The sequence below is a fragment of the Strix aluco genome, chromosome 7, assembly GCF_031877795.1.
Source record: "Strix aluco isolate bStrAlu1 chromosome 7, bStrAlu1.hap1, whole genome shotgun sequence".
In the NCBI taxonomy this organism is placed as follows: Eukaryota; Metazoa; Chordata; class Aves; order Strigiformes; family Strigidae; genus Strix; species Strix aluco.
In genome coordinates this window covers 33,399,274-33,422,770 of record NC_133937.1, presented here as the reverse complement: position 1 = coordinate 33,422,770, position 23,497 = coordinate 33,399,274, and the positions used below count along the sequence as shown (strand labels likewise).

General features: G+C 39.1%; 1 protein-coding gene across 1 annotated transcript in view; it reads left to right on the top strand.

Annotated features, from left to right (window-relative positions):
• Nucleotides 1-23,497, top strand: part of GFRA1 (GDNF family receptor alpha 1) — a 145,920-nt gene that overhangs the window by 75,982 nt on the left and 46,441 nt on the right. The window contains exon 4 of the mRNA XM_074831358.1: nucleotides 11,024-11,363. Coding sequence (XP_074687459.1) covers nucleotides 11,024-11,363 — 340 coding nt within the window. The remainder of the gene's footprint in view (nucleotides 1-11,023; nucleotides 11,364-23,497) is intronic.

Genomic DNA, 23,497 nt, shown 5'->3' with positions numbered 1-23,497 from the left:
AAGACAATTAGTAGATCGGGGAGGACTAGCTTAAAAGAAGAGTTGAGTGATGGGAGAATGACAGTCTTCAAGAAGTTTAAAAGCCATTACTAAGAGGAAAGGAGTAAAGTTACGTAGGAAACAGGGGAATTATGTTGCAGAAAGTGATAGATTAGATACCACGAAAAAATTTTAATGGAATGCATAGCTAATACTGGATAGCTATTTGGAGAGGTTGTGGAGTTACTGAAAAACAGGTTAGAGCGTAGATTAGGCAGATAATTAAGGTGGGAAGAGACCTTTGGAGGTCATTGAGGTCCCACTCAAAACAGGGTCAGTTTCCACTCTGTAGTCCTCCTATCCAAACTCTGTTTTTCCAATTTGGCTGCAAGAATTATAATAGGAGACTGTATCAAAAGGCTTGCTAAAGTCAGTGTAAATTGACACTGCCCTCCCTCTGTCCACTAAACCAGTCATCTCAATGTAGAAGGCAGTCAGGCCTGATTTGGCCTTGTTAAATCCATGATGACTGTTTTTCATCACCTTGTCATTTATGTGTATGGATATGGCTTCAAGGAGGGCTTGCTCAATAATCATCCCTGCAACTGAGGTTAGGCTGACTCACCTGTTACTACCTGTATCTTTCTCTTTGCCCTTCTTGAAGATATTTGTGACATTTGCTTTACTCCAGACATCAGGAGGTTCCTTTGGTCAACAAGACTTATGAAAAGGGAGATCAGCTTCACAGTGACGTTGGCCAGGTCCCTCAGCACTTTTGCATGCATGCCCTATGGTCCTATGGACTTGGGTATGTCTAAGCAGCAGTCGGGGTTTGTTGTGGGGCAGGATGGTGGATTATTTTTTGAAATCCCTTCCAGCCTTGTGGTTCTAAGATCAAATATGAATGATGGCTTTATCATGCATGAGGTATTGTCTTTTTAGAATATCCTTCCTGCTCTGGTAAGTTCTCCTTCCTTGACATTTCCTTTCTCTGCTTGAATCTTAAATGTTTCAAGGTTTTTAGGGCTTTGGGCAGACCAAAGGATGTCCAGCTGAGAAGCACAGAGAAGTTCCTTGGTTCTTCCACTATGCATTTATTCATCTCATGAGCTAAATGGAGTTCCCGGTTAGACTTTTGAGGAAGAGTTTTTATATCTCATGGAAAGAGTTTGGTGTGGGTCATACTCACCTTTTATTTAAAAAAAAAAAAAAACAAAACACCAAAAAAACCCTTGAAAATTCTACCAGTTAACTTTTACTTATGCACCATTTATGGAGACTTCTACTTGTGCTTTGCCATGGACAAATTTCATGTGATGCCCAAATTTGGACATAGGGATTTATATTTTTGTTCCTGGTATTGGAGTTGTGCCCATTTGTATGTACATTTACAGTCTAAGTTGAGGGCTTTCTCAGCCCTTTTCCTGTTGTGTCAGACAGTATTCACATTTCCACTTTGACCTCTTTCCCTTTGGTTCACCTATTACTCTTGCTTTTGACGTTGAGAAGAGGTGTGGTTCTGTATGTGCAAAAAGACCACTTTATTTTTTTTAATATATCCTAACACTTTTTACATGTTCACTTCCCACATTTTAACAGCTTAATTGTTTAATGAAATGAAAAACAGAAAAATGCAGCTTTATTGACAAGGCAATTCTTGGCGTGTAGTTGAAACACTAAGGTGTTGGAAAATTTCAAAATATTAAACACCAGAACAGATCCTGTGTTTATATTTTATAGCCTATACTATGGCTGAGACTGAAATAGGACAAGGTACAAGAAAGTAATCATAAGCTTAATATTTTGCATAGTCAAAAATATATAGTTAGTTTATTAAATGCTCTAAAAATCCTTGTTACTAATTCAAAATTCAGTTATAGTTCTAAAGTTTTTCGGAAAAATGTTTAGAGGTCTTGCTTGAGCCATTGTGAAAGGTCGTTTCTTTTAAGTGTCTTTTCTCCTTCCATCAGACTTATTGTTCATATCGCACTGAGCTCAGATATCTTAGAATCAGCCTTAAGTTGGACAAAAACATTTGGATTGTTTCTCATGCTTATTAAATAAATATATAAGTAGCTATCTTGTGAAATGAGACATAAAGCTAAATAGTATTGAAACATTCTATGTACATATACACGTGTGTATACAGATGTGTCTGTATGCATATATATGAGAGAAAGATCTAGGCCATTTTAAAATGATAGACTGTGCTGTCAGCATATGTAATTGTAGAACTCTGACTTTGGTGCACAAATGTAAAGAAAGCAAAATCTCATGTTGAATTTAGTTTCAACAACAGGAAGCTAGTTTGGTTGGAAAATATACTATACTGAGAGCCAAAAACCTTTCCTCATCTGAAATTCGTGGTTATTTCAGGTTTTGATGTCATAGCTAAGAGCATATCTGGCCCCTTCTTTTCTGTAACTGGCATGACTTCAGGAATAAAGCAGTTGTTAGTGAGCAGAGAAGGACTTTGGAATTTCCTGCACTCCTGCTGTGTAGATTCAAATGCTAAGTTTAAATAATGGATGAAGCTAAGATTATTATAATTGATCATTGTATGATTTATATGGAGTAATTATAACTAGGTTGAGAAAGAATTTTCAAAAGCTAGTTTCCTGGTAGCCAGAGCCATTAAATAACAGTGTGCTGCCAAAACAAAAATTAGGTGGGAACGTAGCCACAGAGTTCAGAATGTCTGTCCGCCACCTGATTTATAACTACCCTTATGATGACGGTATCAGTGGTATTTTCTTATTAGGAACAGTAAGAGCTGTTTCAATTGTTTTTCTTATCTTTCTAACAGAACTCTGCATTGTTTTAAGCTTAGTCAAGCATAATATCTGGAAAACTGAAAAAATCTCATGTATAAGAAAACTAAAAGGTGCAAGAGGTTGAAAAGGTTAATTAAAAGTGTAATGATCGCATTTACTGAGACAGTCCAATTAATCATTTTATTCTAGTGGTCATGTGATACAGAAACCGTTGCTACAGATAACTGATTTCCAGTGCCTGCATACATGGTCTGTGTTCATCAAAATGTGTATTTTTCTACAAATGAAAATTTAACTTTTTATTTTAAGCTGCTTTTTTTTTTTTTATTTGATTATATTTTAAAATAGCAGCTAATGTTTAACCCTGTATTCTCATGGAATACTTTCTGCAGCTATACTCCCTCTGAACAGTATGGGAGCATTGCCCCCTTGATACTTGTAGTCTTACAGCCCCACGGGAAGTTTGCTTACCGCTTAATGGGGTTGTAGGTATAGAAGAAATATAGCACTAGAAATACATCATTATGTAATGTGATCTCTCTGAAACAGTGTATATGACCAACAAAGTGAATTCTCAAGTGTCAACAAGCACATCTAAATGTAATTTTTACCACGTCAACTGGAAAAAGGCAAAAAGAACCTTGAAGGATCAATTACAAGGGTCATAACCTGGTATTATCTGATTTGCTATAATATTCACACAAGCTTTATTGGAATGGAACATAAATTTAAAAAATAGTGAGATTAGAGAGGATTGCAATGCTAGAGCAAAGAGCTAGAAGCTTTCTCCTGGTTTATTTTGCTGGGGCAGCACTTTAGAGGGAGCCCATTATAAGCAGGAGAACAGTAGTTATGTTAACACGGTAATTAATCAAGTCTGAGGAAAAGAGGAAACAAGTTGTGAATTCAATTCTGCAGTAATAAAAAGAAATGCTGAAAGTTGCCCTGTAAATTGGCATGACTTTGGTAAACAGTCACTTACTGTGTCTTGAGAACTTGCATGCAGTAAATCACTTCTCATGGCAACCGTGTAGGTTTGAATATTTTCACAGGTTTATTCTGTATTTCTGTGTGCACTAGTTCTCTCTCAATTCTGTTGACTTAGTATTTAGCTAATAATAAAATACTGAACTGTATAACATGAGAGCATATGCAGTAACACATTTTCACTTTGAATATTTTAAAGGGAAATTAATTAGAAGAACTCAGCTGAAACCGTGGCGATAGCCTTCCACATCACAAAACCAGCCTCTGAGTCAGTACAGAGCATGAATTGTATATGGAATGACTGAGATCACTCCCTCAGAAAAAAATATACTCTGTATATGGTCCCAGTCATGCATAATCCATCCCTAATGCTAGTACAGTGTAGATATGTTAAAATGACCTTTACACCCTAAAAGTCTTTAGGGTAGAACTGAAATCATTGGTGCAGTAATGTGAGAAACAGTGTCTGGATCCGTTTGCAACAATTGGCAGTTTCTTTGTTTAGCAGCCTCTGATTTTATTCATATGTTTCTGCCTCCTACGTGAGATACCTTGGACTAAAGAAGCAAAAGTAGCATTAAAGAACCAAATTCTTGAACTTAGATTATTGAAAATTCAGAATAACTCTAGTGAATAAAATGGATTTAACTATGCTGGCATCAGTATAATGCAAAGCTGCTGTCCTCAGTGCCACATGGAAAATTAGGGACCCTGGCATAACCTTTTATTAGATTTGTAGCAGAAATGAAAGGTGATCAGGATATTTGTGTAAGTGAAGACAAGGAATTTCAGGAGCAGCCCACAATGTTGTTAGTGCTGGGGAGCTGGGTTTCCTCTCCCTCCCTGCTCTTGTGGAACTAAAATTTAACCAGTTCACTGTAGGATGGCTTTCCTCTTACATAACCTATAGGTCGAGCAGATGTCCCTCAGCCAACCTGCAGGGCTCAGACACCTCTGAGTTTTCTGCTCAGCCTTTCCCCATTCCTCCCTAGAAAAGACTGAAAGTATCAGAGGAAAAAAAACCAAAACTGACCAGCTAACCAGAAAAACCCAGCAAAAACCCTGCACAATAAGTATCTAGATGGACAATAAGAAATACAGAAACTGAGATTTGTTGGAGGACTTTGGACCTGAGGAGCCAGATTCACAGCCTTGGGCAGGTGCATCTGTCCAGACAGCAATCAGCGTATGCTCCTGGGAGTGGAGAGCCACTCTTCTTTTAATGGGCATCTAGCAGAAAATGTCACGGTGTTTTAGTCATTAAGTTAGTGATCAGAATAGTCTTTGAGGAAGTGGGATGCCTTTGCTCTGTGCTCTTCTCTATGGGTTTTCACAAAGCCTGGGAGGGCATCCTGTGGATTAGGCAGTAGGTTGGTCTGGAAGGAAGGGTAGAAGCTGTGGTATAGAAAGGGTTATGTGTTTTTAGAAGGGATTAGAAGAAGAGAGCACAAGTGGGATCACGCCTCTGCAGACTTACAATTAACAGAGTCATCTTCAGAGAGGGAATCCTTGTTTCCAGTCATTGCTCTTGTAAGAGAAATATCTCTCTTTCCTGGGTGCAGGCCAGAACCCAGCAATCTGCCTCCCAGGGAGAGCTCTCATCCTTGGGCTGAAGCATCCTGCTCTCTCTTGTGTTTTGCAATACACACTATTTCCCATGCGTCTTCTTGAGAACACTCTACAGTGAGATGGTTTGAGAACCCTTCTGAGAAATGAGAACAGTGGTTCTGAGTCTCCAGGTCAGGAAGGCATTGAACCAAAGTCTTCTTGATCCCGACTGACAATTCACCAGTGGAGTCTCATAAAAACAAAGGCCAGAGTATTTTGAAAAATACTTTGGGCATAGCAGTTGTGCATAACATGGTAGCTGAGTAATGAACACTTTCAAATCATGTCTGTTGGTTCATACTAGACAATGTAAAATGTTCTTGATCTAGATAGGGCTTGGATAGGAGATGGTCTTTAACTCCTCAAGTAGATTTATGGGTGTATTCAGAAAATCATTTTAGGGATGTGGAATTTGTGTTATCAAAGACTTACATGAGTGACCAGAAATGTAAAATGTTCCAGCTTTCATCTCAGGAACCTAAAGTCTCAATTTACGCAGTTTTGTTTGTTTAGGTCCTTTTGTTGCTCTGGCCCTGGGTGTGCCCTTCTGCACACAGGAGTCAGTCTCATCTTTGTCACCTGGTGTACCTACTGCTGCCATCAATTGTAATTTCAACATTCATCTCGTCGTATTTGGTAGTACTCTGAAAGCCCTGGTTATAGCTGATAATGTATTGGCTTTAATTTAAAAAGTGAAGCACCTGCTTGTTATGATTATGGAAAATGTTTGAAGTAGGCCTCATTGTTCTTTAAATGCTGAGTAGAAGACAAGTAGAACCTCTCAATAACATGTATGTGTATCAGTCTCATGATTTCTTGGGGATGACTCGTTTTTTCTCTGCCATTTGGGTTTAGAAATAATTTGTCCAGGAAAATGGTAGTTTATTTGTATCCATTAAGATGCAGATGACAATATTTCCCATGCTTTCCTTATTTTTTAATCTGTTCTTACAAAGCAGAAGTACTTTGGTGAACCCCATAGCAGCACTTTTGTTGAAGTGGGATCATGGTTCTCCTCTTTATTCTGGTCAGTTTTTGGTTCCTATATGCCATATTCTGCACCTGTGTTGGAGTAGGCCCATGCCCATGTGGTCACCTCTAACACTTTGTAATTTTTGCCTTCCATCACATTAACATTTACAGCTCTCTTTACAGCATTCCCTTCACTAAAACCCGTAGAAAACCTACTAATGCTAATTACTTGCAAATAGTAATGGTAATTTTAATGGCAACCTCAGTAAATTGCTTTTTATGTGCTGTAAGAAAATTGAAAACTAAGTGTCCATTTTGCTGTTTAATAAGAATCTTATAGAACAAGTAATAGTTTTTTCACTCCTTCCATCTAGCGGGAGCACGAATAAGAAGCTCCCAATATCCACTGAGAATCCCTTCTTGTGCACCATGGGGTTAACAGGAGTTGAGGAGACAGCCAAAGGCTCAGTGGGTGCAGAAATGAAATAGAAATGGAAATGCAAGGGAGATGAAAGATTGAGGTGAAGACACTGAGGCTGAAACATAAGGAAGATCACACAGGGCAGAGGAAGCCCAATTAAAACTTTAGAAACATCTCTGGATAAAAGACTGGAGCGTTTGGCTGGCTTCTTTCTGCTGTTGTATGGGAGCTTGAGTCCAGAACTGTTGCAGCCGTAACAGTGTTGGGGGAGGGTGTGGGGGGGGCATTCAGGAGATGACAAATATCAAAGTGGTTACACCTTATACTATAATACAACACCTGCTTTTTATCAGTAAAACTTATCAGAACAAACATCTCACCTTGGATGCAAGTGTTAAACTCACGCTAGAAGAGCTGTGAGCAGGTGATCCATGTAGAGGTAAGTTAGTATCAGTAAGCCAATTATTGCTGTCCCAGAGTTTTTGCTCATAGTGTACAGCAAACTGGCAGGTAGGAGGATGTTTTTAGGCATCCTAGCTCTATGGATGTTGGGAGCTGCTGCTTTCCCACCAAAGCAGCAGCTGCTGGCTCTGGCTGTGTTCTACCATGACTCTGCCTACACTGCATCAGGGCAGCACCCATATCAGGGAAGCAGCTCACAGCTGCTGGTGACTTTTGATGAGAGGCAGCATCCTGGTGTTTGCAGATCTGCTCTGCTGGGCCCCTTGCCACCGGTGCAAACCAGTGCCTCGCACACAGGCATGAGGCATCACTTATCACCTGCCTGATAGTAACTTGCCTTGGAGTCTGCAGTGATTTGGCAGGAGTGGAGAGCTGCATGTTTTGGCAGAGATTTCTAGAATGGGCCCAAGGCAAAGCGGACTTGGGAGAGAGGAAGCTCTGGGTGGGGAAATGTGGGGGGAAGGAATCATTATTTGTCCCAGGCTGCTGCTCTGACCACCCTCAGTCCATATCCAAGTGCCCCAAGAGAGAACTGAAAAAGGATCTCCTTACACAAGCCTTTCCCAAAGGATGCTGGCAGGAAAAGCAGCTCTAGATTAGATCCATTTGCTCTTAACATAGTCAGTACCTAGTAAGAGCCAAACTCCCGCCTGTCTTAATAATTTAAGCTTTGCAGAACAGAAGCTGGGTGAAATTTTGACCTTATGTATTACTGCTGCGTAAGTAATCCTCAGAAACACTCTCAGTATTGTTAACTGTTCGTAGTTACTACAGGATTTAGGAATAGTTATGCCGTACTTATGCAATAAAAATAAAGCATAAAGTGTGTTCTGGATTGTAAATTTTGCATTAAACATGATTTAAAAGCTTGAAAGAAGTTGGCATTAATGAGAAGAGTTGGTTTAGACAGTCTTGTTTAATTCAGATGCAGTTGATGCATACCACTTCTGTGTTGTATATTAGTCTTGGTTTTAAAAAGTAAAAAAAAATTGTATAATGTGATGATAAATATGCCAGAAACAATAGCTAGAGACATATGTATCAAAAGAGAAAGGCAAGTGGCATGTTACAGCCAGGGCTAGTTTAAAAAACAAAACAAACAAAAAAAAACCTGATCCATGTTCAGAGTTGACATGTACAAAGCATCTGACACTGTCCCACATGACATCCTTGCCTCTAAATTGGAGAGACATGGATTTGATGGATGGACCACTCAGTGGATAAGGAATTGGATGGATGGTGGCACTCAAAGAGTTGTGGTCAACGGCTCTATGTGGGGAGCAGTGATGAGTAACATTCCTCAGGGGTCGGTATTGGGACCAGCACTGTTTAACATCTTAGTCAGTGACATGGACAGTGGGACTGAGTGCAAGTTTGCTGAGCACACCAAGCTGTGTGGTGGGGTTGACACGCTGGAGGGAAGGGATGTGCCATCCAGAGGGACCTGGACAGGCTCGAGAGGTGAGCCTGTGCAAACCTCATGGAGTTCAACAAGGCCAAGTGCAAGGTCCTGCACATGGGCTGAAGCAACCCCATGCGAAAATACAGGCTGGGTGGAAAATGGATTAAGAGCAGCCTTGAGGAGAAGGATCTGGGGGTATTAGAAGGTGGAAAATTGCCTGTGAGCTATCAATGTGTACTCCAGCCCAGAAAGCCAATTGATGTGTCCTGGACTGCATCAAGAGAAGCATGGACAGCAGGTCGAGGGAGGGGATTCTCCCCCTCTACTCAGCTCTCATGAGACCCTACCTGCAGTGCTGTGTCCAGCTCTGGGGCTGGATATGCTATAATATATCATACAGTAAGCTGATGTCTGTTCATACTGCAATGCTCCATCCGGAGGTCTTCCACAGAATCTTGTTTTAAAGAGTGGAATTCAGCAGTTGACTCCCAGGCACAAATAACCATGTAATTACCCTGCAATCACATACTAATTAGCATGTACTATTCATATATTGCATAATTATATGCCCTGCAGATTACATAGTAATTATATTTGTACTAAACATATAATTCTATATACTGTATTAAAAAAACTTTGAAAATTCATAGTTAAGATTATAGTTGTATGTTAATGTAGTACAACATTTTTTATAAAAATGTTACAATTTTATGAGAGCGTTATATTTTGGATATCTCATCTTTTCTGCATCTGGTGTTGCTTAAGCTGTGGTAGGCTGCTATTATAAGAAATACTTGGCTCTGTTAATTTATAGTCAAATGTTGCATGTTTATAATTTTGTAATTTATGATAAACAAAAAGTTGCAGTTCATTATGCAAGAAACAGATTGAGTAGGACTTGGAGTGTGAATGTTAAATGTACAAAGGTTAAATGTACAAACCCACTGAACATAGTAACAGCATATCGCTAGAGTGACAAAGCAATCTAATGCTACTTATGCATTGCGTTATTTCTGGATAGGTAAGATACATGGAATAGTAGTAGGTGATATATTTGTATAATGTGAAGTGTGTGCTAGCACCAAGGCCCATCTTGAGCGAGTCAGTTCAGGCAATTGCAGTACTTCAGTGCAGCATGTCAGCCAGCCTACATCATCTTTTCCTGCCATGGAAAAAGACAAAAGGCTGATGTCCTGATCATCTCAGGCCTCAATGGGAGGCAAAGGGTTAGGACAATGGAGAAGAGTTGCACTGAAGTGAGTTTTTGGGAAAAGGTAGAAGATTTAGAAGAAAAGCTTTTGTTAAGAGGAACCTAGAATTTTAGATTGTTTGAGATGTTTTATCTTTGGCCAGCTCCCCTAAGAGGTTGCTGCAGAGTTTTAGATATTTGCAATATGTTTTGTTAAGCTTGGAAATTCTGTAGCAATGAGAAGTTAATGTATTTTCTGTGATGTTGGCATTCTTAATATCCAAAGCAGCATTACGATTATTCTTAATTGAATTTTGCATTCTAATGCCAGTTGCCTTCATTTTCAAGCAAAGCATATATTGGGTTTTAATATCTGGATAATGTATTGCAAAATTAAATGTGTAACTATAGTCTTAACTTTTATCTAAGTTTAATTTTTTCTATAACTCCTTGTAGAGTCTGCGTGTGAGAGCCATACTCCTTGTTTTAAAATGTTTCTTTCACAGTCACTTGTTAAATTCTATGTCAGCTTCTTCAAAGCTTATAAACTTCATAAAACTTCCAGGGTTCAGGTGGCATCTATAGATCTTGCAAAAGTGTCTTTAAGCACGGAGCTTACAGGCCTTGTGGGTGGCCTTAGAGTGGGGCTGCACCTGCCTTCCTTTCTGTCTGGGTGGGCTATTTTCATACTTTAAAAACTGTAGTAACAGGCATGTGGCTTTTATATTCTGCAGAGTACACAAATTACATTTAAATGTTGTTACTTGAAGTAGACACTGAATGTCATTTATACTGTTCAAGGAAAAAATGTAAAATGTCAGAGCTTTACAAAACTAGAGTTTTTGTAAACATGTTCTCACAGTGTTCTTGTGCGATGGGCCAAACGTATCCCTTCCAATTTACCAGCAATTTTAATACCTTTTTAGTGAGGCCAAGTTTTACCCAATATTCATCCTGCATGTCTACTACAAAGAAGATGAAGTACAGCCTGCCCGCTGTAATCGTCATTTATTTTCCAGCATTCTGATCTTAACGCATGCCTATGCTCTTGTTCACTCGTTAAACCATTACCCTAAGAAACATAAGGACTGGTCGCAGTTTCTGGCACTGAAAGTTTTATATGTAACATATATATAATCAGGATCTCATTAACAGTGAAGTAAACACAAACATCAAAACACAATATAAATGTGACGCATTTCTTACTGCTGTTGTGTTGTTTTTTCTAGTGGAGCCAGTACTTTCAAAGGGGAACAATTGCTTGGATGCAGCAAAAGCTTGTAACCTAAATGATACCTGCAAGAGGTTCAGATCTGCTTACATAACCCCCTGCACCAGCAGCACGTCTAATGAAATCTGTAACAAGCGGAAGTGTCATAAGGCCCTCCGGCTATTTTTTGACAAAGTTCCCCCAAAGCACAGCTATGGGATGCTCTTCTGCTCCTGTCGAGACGTAGCCTGTACAGAAAGGAGACGGCAGACTATTGTTCCTGTGTGTTCATATGAGGACAGGGAGAAACCAAACTGCCTGAATTTACAAGAATCCTGCAAGAAGAATTACATCTGCAGGTAAGATAGCACATGGCAGGGGAGTGATTAATGAGGTACCAGAGAGAACTTTTTGGTACTGCTGGATTTGCCAGGACTAAGGGTCAGAATATCTGCTAGGGAAAAGGATGAGTCAGGGAAAAAAGCAAACGTCCCCAACATCCTTACAGAATAACAAAAGTCTGAATCTGGTTACAGTGTGTGCCTTCTCCAAAACTGTTCACAGCTACTCCCTCTCATTACAGATAAATCTTTAAACCCCCAGTTTAATTTTTACAGGTTTTTGTTGGAAACATTTTCATTAGGTGTCTCTACGAAATGATGTCTCAGAATGATTTTTATGTCCCATTAGTGACCAGGTGTAAATAGAATTATTCATTATAATGGGATTTATTGTCATTGTAATCTTACGTGTGAGCACTAATAACTGTGAATACAAGCCACATGTTGCACTTTATAAATGGTCACAATACACAGACTACTCGTGGGTTTTTTCTTCACTGGAAAAAAAGGAGCCCATATTTGTAGACTAGATCTTTGTAGAGCTGTTTTGAGAGCTGTTTTAAACTTGGAATTGTTTTATTTCCTCTCCCCTGGCAAGAATGCTGGGCTGATACAACTGGAGGGTCACTGATGCAGTTACCTAATTCCCAGTTGCTTTCCTCTGTGTGTTCAGCCCCGAGAGGCGCCACAGAGCGCTGCTTCACAGGACTAACTGGGTCCTTTTGACTTCAGCGAGTTCCCTGCAGGTTGTTCCTCTGCCCTTAGGAGATGCTTTATTCCTACTTAGCATTGTGTATGTTTATATTAGAACATTGTTGTGCTAATGTCATATTTATGAAGTTATGCCCAACAATCTTGCTAATTTCTAATGTGTAAATTCCTTGTAGACTAGCCAGTTCTGTGAATTAACAAGTAAGGAAATAAATACTATTGTAAAATGTCAAAGGCACTGAAGATAAGATATAAATCTTAATAAGTACTTATATATGCCTGGTAAAATATTTGCTTTTCAGTTTGTTTATGAGATCTCCACTGCTAATCTTAAACATTTAGCCATAACACCTCAGATGTGCCTGAATGTTGTTCACAGGTGAGGAGATGAGCAGCGCCCTACCCTCGATGGTTCAGGGGAAACCTGCAGCCACTTTCCTGCTGACCCATAATAGAGCAGATTAAAATCAGAACAGGGTTCTCGTTTTAATCCAGTGAGTTGCATTCAGCACCTTCATAGCTGGTGCTACTGCAGTTTGTGAAAGATGGATACGTGTAGTTTCAGAACCACATGTTTTCCATCCATTTCCATGTTGTGCCATTAGTGGTTTTGCTTATATACATTGCCTTCCCTATATACATGACCTGTTAATTAGTAGAGTTACAGTATCTTTACTGTGTTTTCTGCCAAACGTCCAGTGTGTTACAGTACCAATAAAATGGGAGAGACGATTTTATAGGGAGAGTTCTTCCTATTATTCAGGCTGTAGTGTTCAGGAATTGCTTACTTAAATTAATGCCATTACTTCTGTCATGACTGTATTTTCCTTTGGTCAGCTTTGATCTAATGTTGTCTCAGCAGCTAAGTTTTTAATGGCATTTTGTTTAATTTGACTTCACAAGTCTGGTGGTGTGCTTTCTCCATTGCAACGCTGCAGAGGAAAGCTTGGTAAAATGTCTGCTCCCATTGCCCTAAATTGCAACCAGCAATGGATTGAAAACTGATTTCTTTACAGGTTCTTCCTGTGGCTTCTTTTGCTTTAAAACGCCAAAATTGAAAAGTTTGGACTCTTCCAAGGCTCAGTGAGACCTGGCTGTGAGGGGCAGCCCTGGTAAAAGGGAAAGGATGGGCAAATGCCTGCAGGGTCTGGGGGAGAGTCAGTGAATGCAGCACTTAAGTTCTATGCCTGAAGGTAAAGCAAGCTTGATGTGTTGCTAAGAGTCATCTCACGTAGGTGCTAATACCTCCTGGGCTGTCTAAACTGCTGGTGTATTTAATACTTTCCCTCTCTACTGTCATGGAGAGGAGGAATCAGCAGCAGAGCTATTCCAACATATCCATAATAAGGCAAAAGACATTTTGTCTCTATGACTTGTGCACTTAAAGGGAATTGGTGTGATTTGTTCCCCTTGTCCCGCAGGAAAGTAGGGACTTGGGCAGGGGAGAAAACAAAGGGGAGATCTTCTCCCTGATATTGAATGTATTGGCACTGATACTTGTCAGTCTATGTAGTAATTCTAGATATGTTTAAAATAATTAAAAGCAGTAGTCAATAGACATATAATTCTAGCTCTGATACCTTCTATTTCATTTGAAATCAGAAAGAGTATCTAAATGGGAGAATAATTTGAGAATATGTTCTGCCTACTGTGAAACAGAGTAATTTAGAAACTATTATTTGCATGCCTATTAAAGCTTCTTCATAATGCTAGTTAAGAAAAGGGGGACAAGTTCTAAAGGGTTTCTGAAAGTACCTTGGTTTACAAATGCTGCTTACTCAGAAATACAAGATTTGAATCTGCCCATACTCTGTGTAAAATATCAACTGGACCTGTGCAAACAAGTATTTAAACATTCAGTTTTGGATCCTCTTTAAAAGCTTTGTCCTGGATGCACATATCATAGAATCTATTTTTAAAACAGCTTTAAGACCAGAGAAGCAATTTGGCCAAACTGCAGATATCACTAACTGACATGCCAGGACGCTTTGCTTAATTTTTTTTTTTCTTTTTTTTTATTAATTAATCTATCTGTTATATAACATAAACTCTCGATTGAGGGAGAAAGGGACCAAAAATGTCAGGAAATGCAAGTAAGTTCTGACTTATGTAAATAGTCCTAATTTTTCAACTTCATCAGAATACTGAATGGTTCGCTTTCATTGTCATTTTTCTGCTGCCTCTACTTGTATCCCAGTCCATATCCAGCTTTGAAACCAACTGGAGTCTCTCAGGCATGCCTGTCAATGCTCACTGAAAAGAAGAGCAAAAAACGAAAGAACAAAAAGAAGCCATTAGAGTTCCTTTTTATTATGAACATAAACAAAACTTCTAAGGAAAGTCAATACACTGTCAAAAACTTTCACCAATGATGTTGTCCTGGAATAGCTCACACCTCTATGGAACCTGCTGTTCTGCTCACTTCAGCCACCAATTAAACCAGAAAGTTGACTAGCATGTTTTAAAAATACCATTCTGCTGTAAATGCAGGGTGCTCTGCTTCATTTTTGCCACTATCACATTTAACAGCATTTCAAATACTATTTTCTTTGAGTAGTGAAAATGTGAGTCATTAGTTTGGCCTTTTTAATAATCTCTGTTTTGAATTTGCATAGTTTCTCTGTCTCCTGGTAATATTCATAAGGCACTGACCAGAATGATAATGATACAGACACATTATTTATTAAAAGAATAGTATCAATACAGTCACGTGCTGCAAAGATCTGAAAAGAAAGGTAGCATAAAATGAGGAATTTTTTGTTAATATAAGAATATGGTAACAACATTTTTCTTGTCCTCAACAATTACTAATTAAAAATGGTTGGTCAGGTCATTGAGGCTCATTTTTAAGGTGAAATAGCCGTAAAGTAGTTCTTGATTAATTTCAGAAGACAGCTATTTGGACCTTTATTTTGGCTAAAATAAATACTATTCTTAATGTTTTGCCTTTAGTTCTGTAAAAAGCACATGTTGCTGGCTACAGCTATTTGATACTGAAAAAAAAGTAAAAACGGCTGCATCATATATTTAAATAAATTTTCTTCATGGGGTGTCTGAAGGGTAATAATTAAATGTCCTCTTAGATTTCAGTAGATGGGTCATCTCCCTGAAAAGACCATAAAGATATTTTGGGCACTGTGTATTCAGAGAGCTAAATCTTTATAAATGTGCTTTCACTGGTGTGTTCTTACCCCTTGACCAGTTTCTGGTCACCTGTCCTATCCAGTCAATTTTGTTGCAACCACCCATTCAACTCTATGAAAGAAACCTGCATCCAGAGGTATAAGAATGTTGTGTGGAAATATGCAAACATTTTCATCAGTGCGTAGAAGAGTTCATCCACAGTAAAAGCTAGAACAAAAGCTCAGCTGCTTGCTACTTTCCTGAAAATGTAGGAAACTTGCCAAGAAATTAAATTTCCTTCTTTATATTCTGTTGAACATTTTTAATAATAATTTACCATGGAAAGGGAGGCGCTGTATCTGTGCTTCTTTTCTGTAAGGCATGTGCGATCTGCAAGTGCTTTATACCAGTACCTGTTTGTAAAAGTGACTTCTCTGCGTAAGACTTCTGGGCTGTTCCTGCAACATGTTCCTGCAAACTGTACACCCTCATGGATAAGATTGCCAGAGGAGGGGGTGGTTAAACACTGTAGGCAAGTCTATGATGAGATAAATGTTGCAGTCAGCCTTTTTTGTTCTGCCACGGGAGAGGGGGAGCCCAGCATCTTGTGTTAGGCAGGAGCCTTCTTCAGTCACAGCATTAACAAGTAGCAGGGAGGGGTGCACTAAAGGGATGTGGGGGAGAGACAGAAGATGGGAAGAAGAAATATACCCTTTTCCTCAAATTTTCTATTCCTTACACTTCTCTTTCATTTCTCTCACTTCCTCCCTTACTTTTTTCTCATGCCTCTTCCCCTTGCTTAGACTCCTTTCATCTCCTCTTTCCAGATCTTCCTATCATTATCTTTCACTGCCTTTCTGCTGCATTTGAATTCTATTACTGCCACTTACAGTCCTTCCTCACCTGCTCCTCTGCATGTTGTTCTTTTCTTCCTTCAGTATCCTGCCACAGTCCAGTGGTTATCTGTAATTCAGCAAATGAGAAGGAAAACTTAGGTGCTACCTTGCTTACTGACTCTTGTAGCTTATACTGGTTACAATTTCACTGGCCAGCTACTAAGTTTGGCTGCTCAGTCTCAGACTGGCTCTAGCTTTATGTGTTAAAAGGACACTTAGTGGATATTTTCATGAAGCACACAGTAGTGTTACACAGTTCTGTATAACAGAGCTGGATTTGCATCCCTCCAGGGTATTTATATCAGTTTGGCACTCAAAGCCGTCTGGCAGCTCCTTGAGATGATTGTTTTGCTGTGGGTATGCAAAACCAGGACAACAACATAGTTTTTGTAATGCTGTTAAGGACATTAAAACAGGGACACTCTTGATTTCTAGAGACATGCAGGCTATGCCTATATTGTATGTTTGGAGACTGAGTCAGGGAGTGGGCGAAAAACCTCCTGTGCTGCCTGACTCACCCTGCACTAGATGTAGGATGTCTGCAGTGTAATAGGGTTAGCCTGAGCTCAGGCTACCTGCAAATCCTCCCGCTCTCTCTGGGTGTGACATCAGGAAAGATCCTGTGTCTGCAAAATACCGAGGGGGATAAGAAAAAATGTAAAGCTACCTTTTGGCCCATAAACTGCAGCATGCCCACAAGCTCACCTCGCATCTATAAGCATAGCCTGAATTTGAAGAAGGATGATTTTTTTATATATATATATATATGTCTATATTGCTAGAGGTACCATATTTATTTAAGTGAAAAAAACCCAGGTATTAATTTATTTTAATGAATTAATTTTATTATTCTTTAGATGAATTATTTATTATGAATTAATTCATTAATTCATTTTAATGAATTAACAGTGAGGAATGATCACAGTTTAGAAAATTCAAAAAATAGGATCTGGGGGGAGGTGGGACAGAAGCTGGCGTGCTCTGCAGAGGAAATGTGATGGTGTAGTGGAGTACGTGTGTGGGGAATTGCTAGCCTGGAAAAAAAAATTAATGTGGTCTCTGCAAAATAAGCAAAAACCCTTTCAAGTCAAGGCAAACTAAAGATAGAAAATGCTGCAATATTGTATTATTTTCTTTCCTTCTAGTCCTTTACATGATTCATTACATTGATGTCTTTCGTTAGCAGAGTAATATAGACATAGTATTACTCTCCTCTCCCCCCAATAAACAAAGGTCATCTTTAATTTCTTCTCTCTGAATAAAACTCCAAATGAATCAAGCAGCTCCTCCTTAAAATATATCCATAAATCCCTTTGGAATCCAAAACTCAGAATACCCAGCAAAACAGGAGTGCTTTGTTCCTGTTAAAGTGTAGTTGGATCTCATTCTGCGGTGCCAGGATCTGCTTGGCCAGTCCTCATTTATACCCTCTCTGTTCTGCTTAAGAGGGCCTTGAAGACTAAAAGCTTGCTGGGTGATTGACATTTCTTCAAAAGAAACAAAGACACAAGGATATAGTAATTACAAAAATGGCTCAGCTTTATTCCTGCACCCAACTTTCACATTGCTTTGTGCTTTAACAATGTGGAGAGCATCATGCACCAGGGGGTTTATGCTCCAAGAAGCAGTAACTAGACAGCATCTTCATGCTGAGGTCTCTTGTCAGGAAAGCTTGAAACTCTCCAAGCAGCATCCCTTCAGTCAGCTAGAACCTCTGTTGATTACTGAAACCCAGTCTCCACAAAAAGGGAGCGTAATTCTTGTGCCCATTATCTGTAAAACACAAGTTATACCTCAACATTGTCAGAACCATTTGATTCAGATGGCTTCTTTTTTGCATGGTTTAGCTTTGGCAGTAACTCTGATGTGGCTGAGGTCCTGCTAGTTCTTTCTGGTTACTTTTAAGGTTAAGAACAAACCATGGCACTGAATATTCATTATTACCTGCCTACAGGGTTGAAAAAGTGAAAGAGAGAATAAAGTGTGTGTGTGTGAACATAGAGCAATCATAAAATAAACTTGGATACAAATGATTAGAGTTTTATAGGCTGTATTTAGATACCCTTCCTTCCATGTCAATCCAGCCACTAGTAAACTTTAGCTCTAAGAACTTGGGGGCAGTTGTATCATCCAAGTGTGGTCCTTCATCTCTGTGTATCATTTTATCTGAAAAGGCTTATTTTGTTATTCTAAGTGAGAAAGGAAAACTGCCTCTGTATTATAAGAACTGAGAAGACTACAGATTAAAAAGATCAGCCAGGAAGGGTTATGACAGGGCAAATGTGACCCATTTTGTTCTGTTCATTTATCATGGGGGAAAGATTAAACTACATATATTAATGAAGCAGTTTCACTCATGTTTAGTCAAAAATATTGAAATTCAGGAAAGTTAAATTTGGCATTAAACTTTTAATATAGATCTAAATTTGGAGCTACTCATGTTCTTATGGGTAATCAAGCACTTACTTGCTTTGCTGAATGGGGTTCCGATAAGACTACTGCTACCGCTGATTTGTTGAATTGTTAGTTGAGAGATTTTTATAGCAAGCAGGAGTTTCACATCCACCGGTTTGCATGAGTACTTTCCACCCACTAATCTGTTAAATCTGGTGAAGAGATTTTTGATCCCTTTTAGTGTACACCCAGTCGCATTTGGCTAACATGCTGTTTCTGGGGCAAAGAAAAGGTGTATATATCACACAGTAGAATTTTCTTTAATAAAATGTTTTCTCATTTACCTCAAAGCATGTATGTGCTACAGGCAAGAAGCTGCTGTATGTTTAATGTGAATAACAGAGCTATTATATCAAGTCCATTCCCAGTGTGCTTCCTCTGACATCAGTGACTTCAGTGAATTTATTCCAGGGATGAATTTGGCTATTCTTGTTCTGTGTAGGTAAATCTTCAGGCAGTGCTAATTAAAAGAATGTCAACTGATTTTACCATTCCATTATGCTGGACTTTGTAAAGGTTATTTATATCATTCTACATCAGGTCCCAGTGAGAGAATATTTCTGGTGGCAGTTCATCTATTAAAATAGCTGCAAGAAAATGTAAGCACTGGAACTAAAAATAAAACTTTGTTTCTCAACAGACCAAGTGACAGCCACATGCATATTTTCAAATTTTAGCATTTTAATGTTTACTGAATAGAAATTGCATTTCTTTCATTATTTTTTCAGCACTACCATGTTACTGATGCAGTAACTACTGTTAAGTGGCAGCCAGATGTAAATGTACCAGTATCCGCAAAGACTTCTCAGCAGAGGTGGTGGTTGCTTCCTATGTTTTGGTTATCTGCTGACTTTAAAACAAGTGACACAGAAAAAGTTTTCTGATGTGTGTTTACTGTTAAATATACAGTGAGCTGATGGTGACCTTTGCATGAGATTATTATTAGATGACCTTACATTCATATGTTTGTGCTTACACTACATTTGTTCAAGCACATTCTATAAACCATTACAGCAAGCTTTTCTATTATAAAGCACATGTGACTAAGACCTCTGTTAAATTAAAACTTGACCATATCGTTTGAATGTTCAGTTCACTTTCTTTTGTTCCAATTCAAGCATAAATTACAGTGGTTGTCCTCTCAGTTATGATGTTCCCTTTTCTAATTACGCATTGTGAAATGCTGGAGATACATCTCAGTAACTGGCCATCATGCAGCATTGCAAAATATTCTTCAGAATGGACACTGTCTTTCAGAGAAACTTCTTTAAACATCTGGATATATTGTAGGCTGTCAGCTCTCAGCCTCAGTGGCCGTGTTCAGGTTTTTTTGACAGTGGAGGGAAAAAACCCCTCTTAAGACAGCCACATCATCCTTAACTGGTAAAAATGGTTTATTTTCTAGTTTTATACTACAAAACAGTGATTTTTGTACTAGCATTATATATCCATATAGCTTCTAAAAGCAAGTAAAATGTCGAATAAGATCAATGCTATACTGGTTTGCTAGTGCCAGAACTTTCTGATTTGCTGTTTGATGGGGCTTGTTTTGTGCATGGAAAAAAAGGGTTCATATAAAAGAGACTCTAATCTGCTTTTATCTGCTGTAGTTCTGATTTTATATTTATTGTCTTCTAAAGTCAGAACAGTTTTTAGAGTAACTTCAGGATGAGTTTCAGCTGTGCTGGCTGCCTACAGACCCTGCACAATTGAGTGCAAGGACACACTGGGCACCTTTTCTTTTCTTCAGCCAGGTCTGTGACACTGGAGCTGTTCCTTTCAGGAATGCCACCACACATACCAGAGTGCCACTGAGGGAATTTCCTATGCAAAAAACATCCCTACATAACCTTAGGAAACCTGATGATTCAGTGCATCTGCCAACAGAAACCTTTGTTTTAAAGAGAGAACTTGTATTGGGCTTTTTAGATGATTTTCTGTCTCCAAACTTCATAACAGTTTCATGCTTGAGCCAGCAATATTCTCTTACAGTTTATTCAAGTGGTTACAGAGAATATTATCATCATGGACGTCTTTCTCAGGTACTTGGAACCACATCCTTTCAGTGTGCACTCATGATATAGTTGTTAATAAACACCTAAGCATCCAGTGGCACACTCAAAGACTTGCAGAGGCACTAATTTCTTTGGCTGGCTTTTTGAGGGTGACAATGATTTTCTTAGGTTTCCAGCCTGTAATTCAAAGACACTCCTGTATGCTCAGCTAATGAAGTGAGAACTCTATCCATAATGCACTAGTTCTTTCCTGAGTAACACGCTATCAAGAGACATTCTGAGGCTTGGACATCTTTAAACGTGACAAGTCATTTATATTTAGAAGCTTCAAATTAAACAGCATAAAGGAAATGAAATGAAAACATACAAATTCATGGTACTCGGAAATCACCTAGTGGATTTGTTCATGTTATTGGAGAGCTTTGATACAGAGACAGATAGACTAAATAGAAATCTTACCAGCATCCCCTGATAGTGGGGATGTTAGACAGTTCAGCTATCATTTTGTAGAAGATTCTCAGAGAAGTGTTTTCTTTGCAGCTGAGAAGACAGAAGCACATTGTGCATGCTTAAACTCAATGCAAGGAAACAGAGCCCCACAAAACATATTTAATATAGGTTTGATTTCCTGTGGAATGCTTTCCAGATGTTCTCTCAAACAGGCCTCTAAAAAATGATGTGAGGTAATTTTTTTGCAAACAGAAAGAGAAAATTCTGTTTTGTGTCACTGCATCTGAGAATCACTGTTCTAATTCTTTATTGCATTATCTTGTGCTCAGGATTTGCACCATATTTTTCAAAATTGGTTTTATTACACAAAAGGTCAGTAGTATAAAAATGTTTATATTACCCAATTGCAAATAAATCATACTTGTTTAGAATCACATTTGAGCTTCATAGTTTTCCTTAAACCCAAATGAAACCTAATATATTAAATTAAAATTACTCTCATGCACAATATTGAGTCACTCAGAGGATTTACCTAACATTGATAAACTGAGATTAGTGTTTTGTTAAGTTATTTTGATTTTCTGTAGCAGACATTGTGTAAAAAGATCTAACAGGTCTCTAGCAGATGACATGAGCAAGGGGAAAGGATAATATTAACAGAAAATGGTATATAACTTTATTTTGCTTTGCATAAAATACATTAATAGAACATGGCTGTGGGGTATGCTTGCTTTAGAGCACTTGTTAGAAAAATGAGCTTTGTTAGTAGAAAAATAGAATGTACTGTTAATTTTAAAATATAGATATACATAGATGGAAATATTTTTCATTTTGCATAAGTGAATTTTTAATAGTTAGCTCTCCATTATCTGGGCTACTAGATGTCTGGAACTCCCCTGGTAAACAAAAATGCTGGATAACATAGGTACTGGCAGATATGGTGGAGAACATGGTACAGACAGTCAGCTAGCCAGCCTGGGTCGAGTGTGGGTGCTCAGCTGGAGGGGAACCGATTTTGGTGGACTGTCATGTCTGTGCCCGATGCTCTGAGCAAACGTTTGTGGTGCTAAGAGGCAACTGAATGAAAAAACATTTGTGATGCTAAGAGGCAACGGAATGAGTCTTGCGTGGTCTCTGGTTGCTTCTATATCCAGTTATTCCACAATCCAAATAGGCTGCCTGTATGTAATTGGGGATTGTGTATTTTATGTCCATATGAACAACATAATTTCTAGAGATAAATCAAATCCAGAATCAAATATTTGTGTGGGCTGCCAGTCATTTAAAAAAAACAAAACAGAAGCAAAACCAGATGAAAACCATCTTCTTTTGGTTACTAGCTAATATTTGTTGTCCAAGATCCTGTAATGGTTTCTGCCAATGTTGCAAAAGATTTGGGCCTGCTCATGTGAGAGAAACTGCTTTTTTCAGTTTTCAAGTCTTGGGAGCCAAATGGACTGCCATCAGATCTTTACTTTTTTACACTTCCTTCTCACTTCCCAAAAGGTAGAAATGCTGAGCTGTGTGTCAGGGTGCAGCATGGGCTGGGGACTCCCTGAGGTCCATGGGGAACCCCCTGGGACAGGCAAGGCAGGACCCTTCAGGCAGGACTCATCCTGCCCCCCCAGCCTGGGAGCAGGGCAGCCATGAGGCTTTGGGCATCTTCCTGTGGACAGGCTGGGACATCGGCTCATGGGTGGACCAGGCTCAGTGAGGCCCATGGCTGGGCAGGGCAGGGCCGTGGGGCACTGGAGACCAGGGTCCTACAGTGTCGCTGGGGCAGGGACTGAGGCCTTTGGGGGGCTGGAATGGGGTCCTGGGCCATAGGCTAGGTAGGGGAAGCCCCAGGGGCGGGCAGGGACATTAGTGCCCTCAGGGCCCAGACGCTGTCATTATTTGAGAAGGAGGGTGGCAACCGAAGGAAAACTAACCCTTTTGCTGAAAAAAATTAATGGAGTTGCTGTTTAATAAATATATGTAAAAATGACCGTTTAAAAAACCTGTCAAAATTTATAGTTGCTCACAGGTGCTCAATAGTGTGTGTACATAACTAAGGAGGTATAAGATGTATTAGTATGACACAGCTCTAGTGTCTTTTAATGCAAAAAAAATGGGTCAAAGCTATGTTACTAGGTGCTGGGAGGGTCATGTCTCTTGTGATAGAGCTGCTCTGAGGCTTTTTTCGTCTCACTGGTTGATAGAGTTTCTTATGTAGCCTTTGCCTCATTTTCTCACTGCCCACTCACTGTGTGTTTATGAAACAAAGAGAAAATGAAAAGCTCCTCCAACAGTGAAGCCATTAGTTTGGCCACATACCAACCCCTCTTGCCACTAGTGCATCCCAGCAGAAATAGCACCACCCAAGTTATATGGGAGCTATTTGTAGCTATAGAGGAGGATACTGCATTTGACCCCCACAAAAGAAGAACAAGTATTTTGGCTTGTTTTCTTTCTGTAATGGTGTCATTTATCACTATGACACATATTCATTGACTTAGTCTGA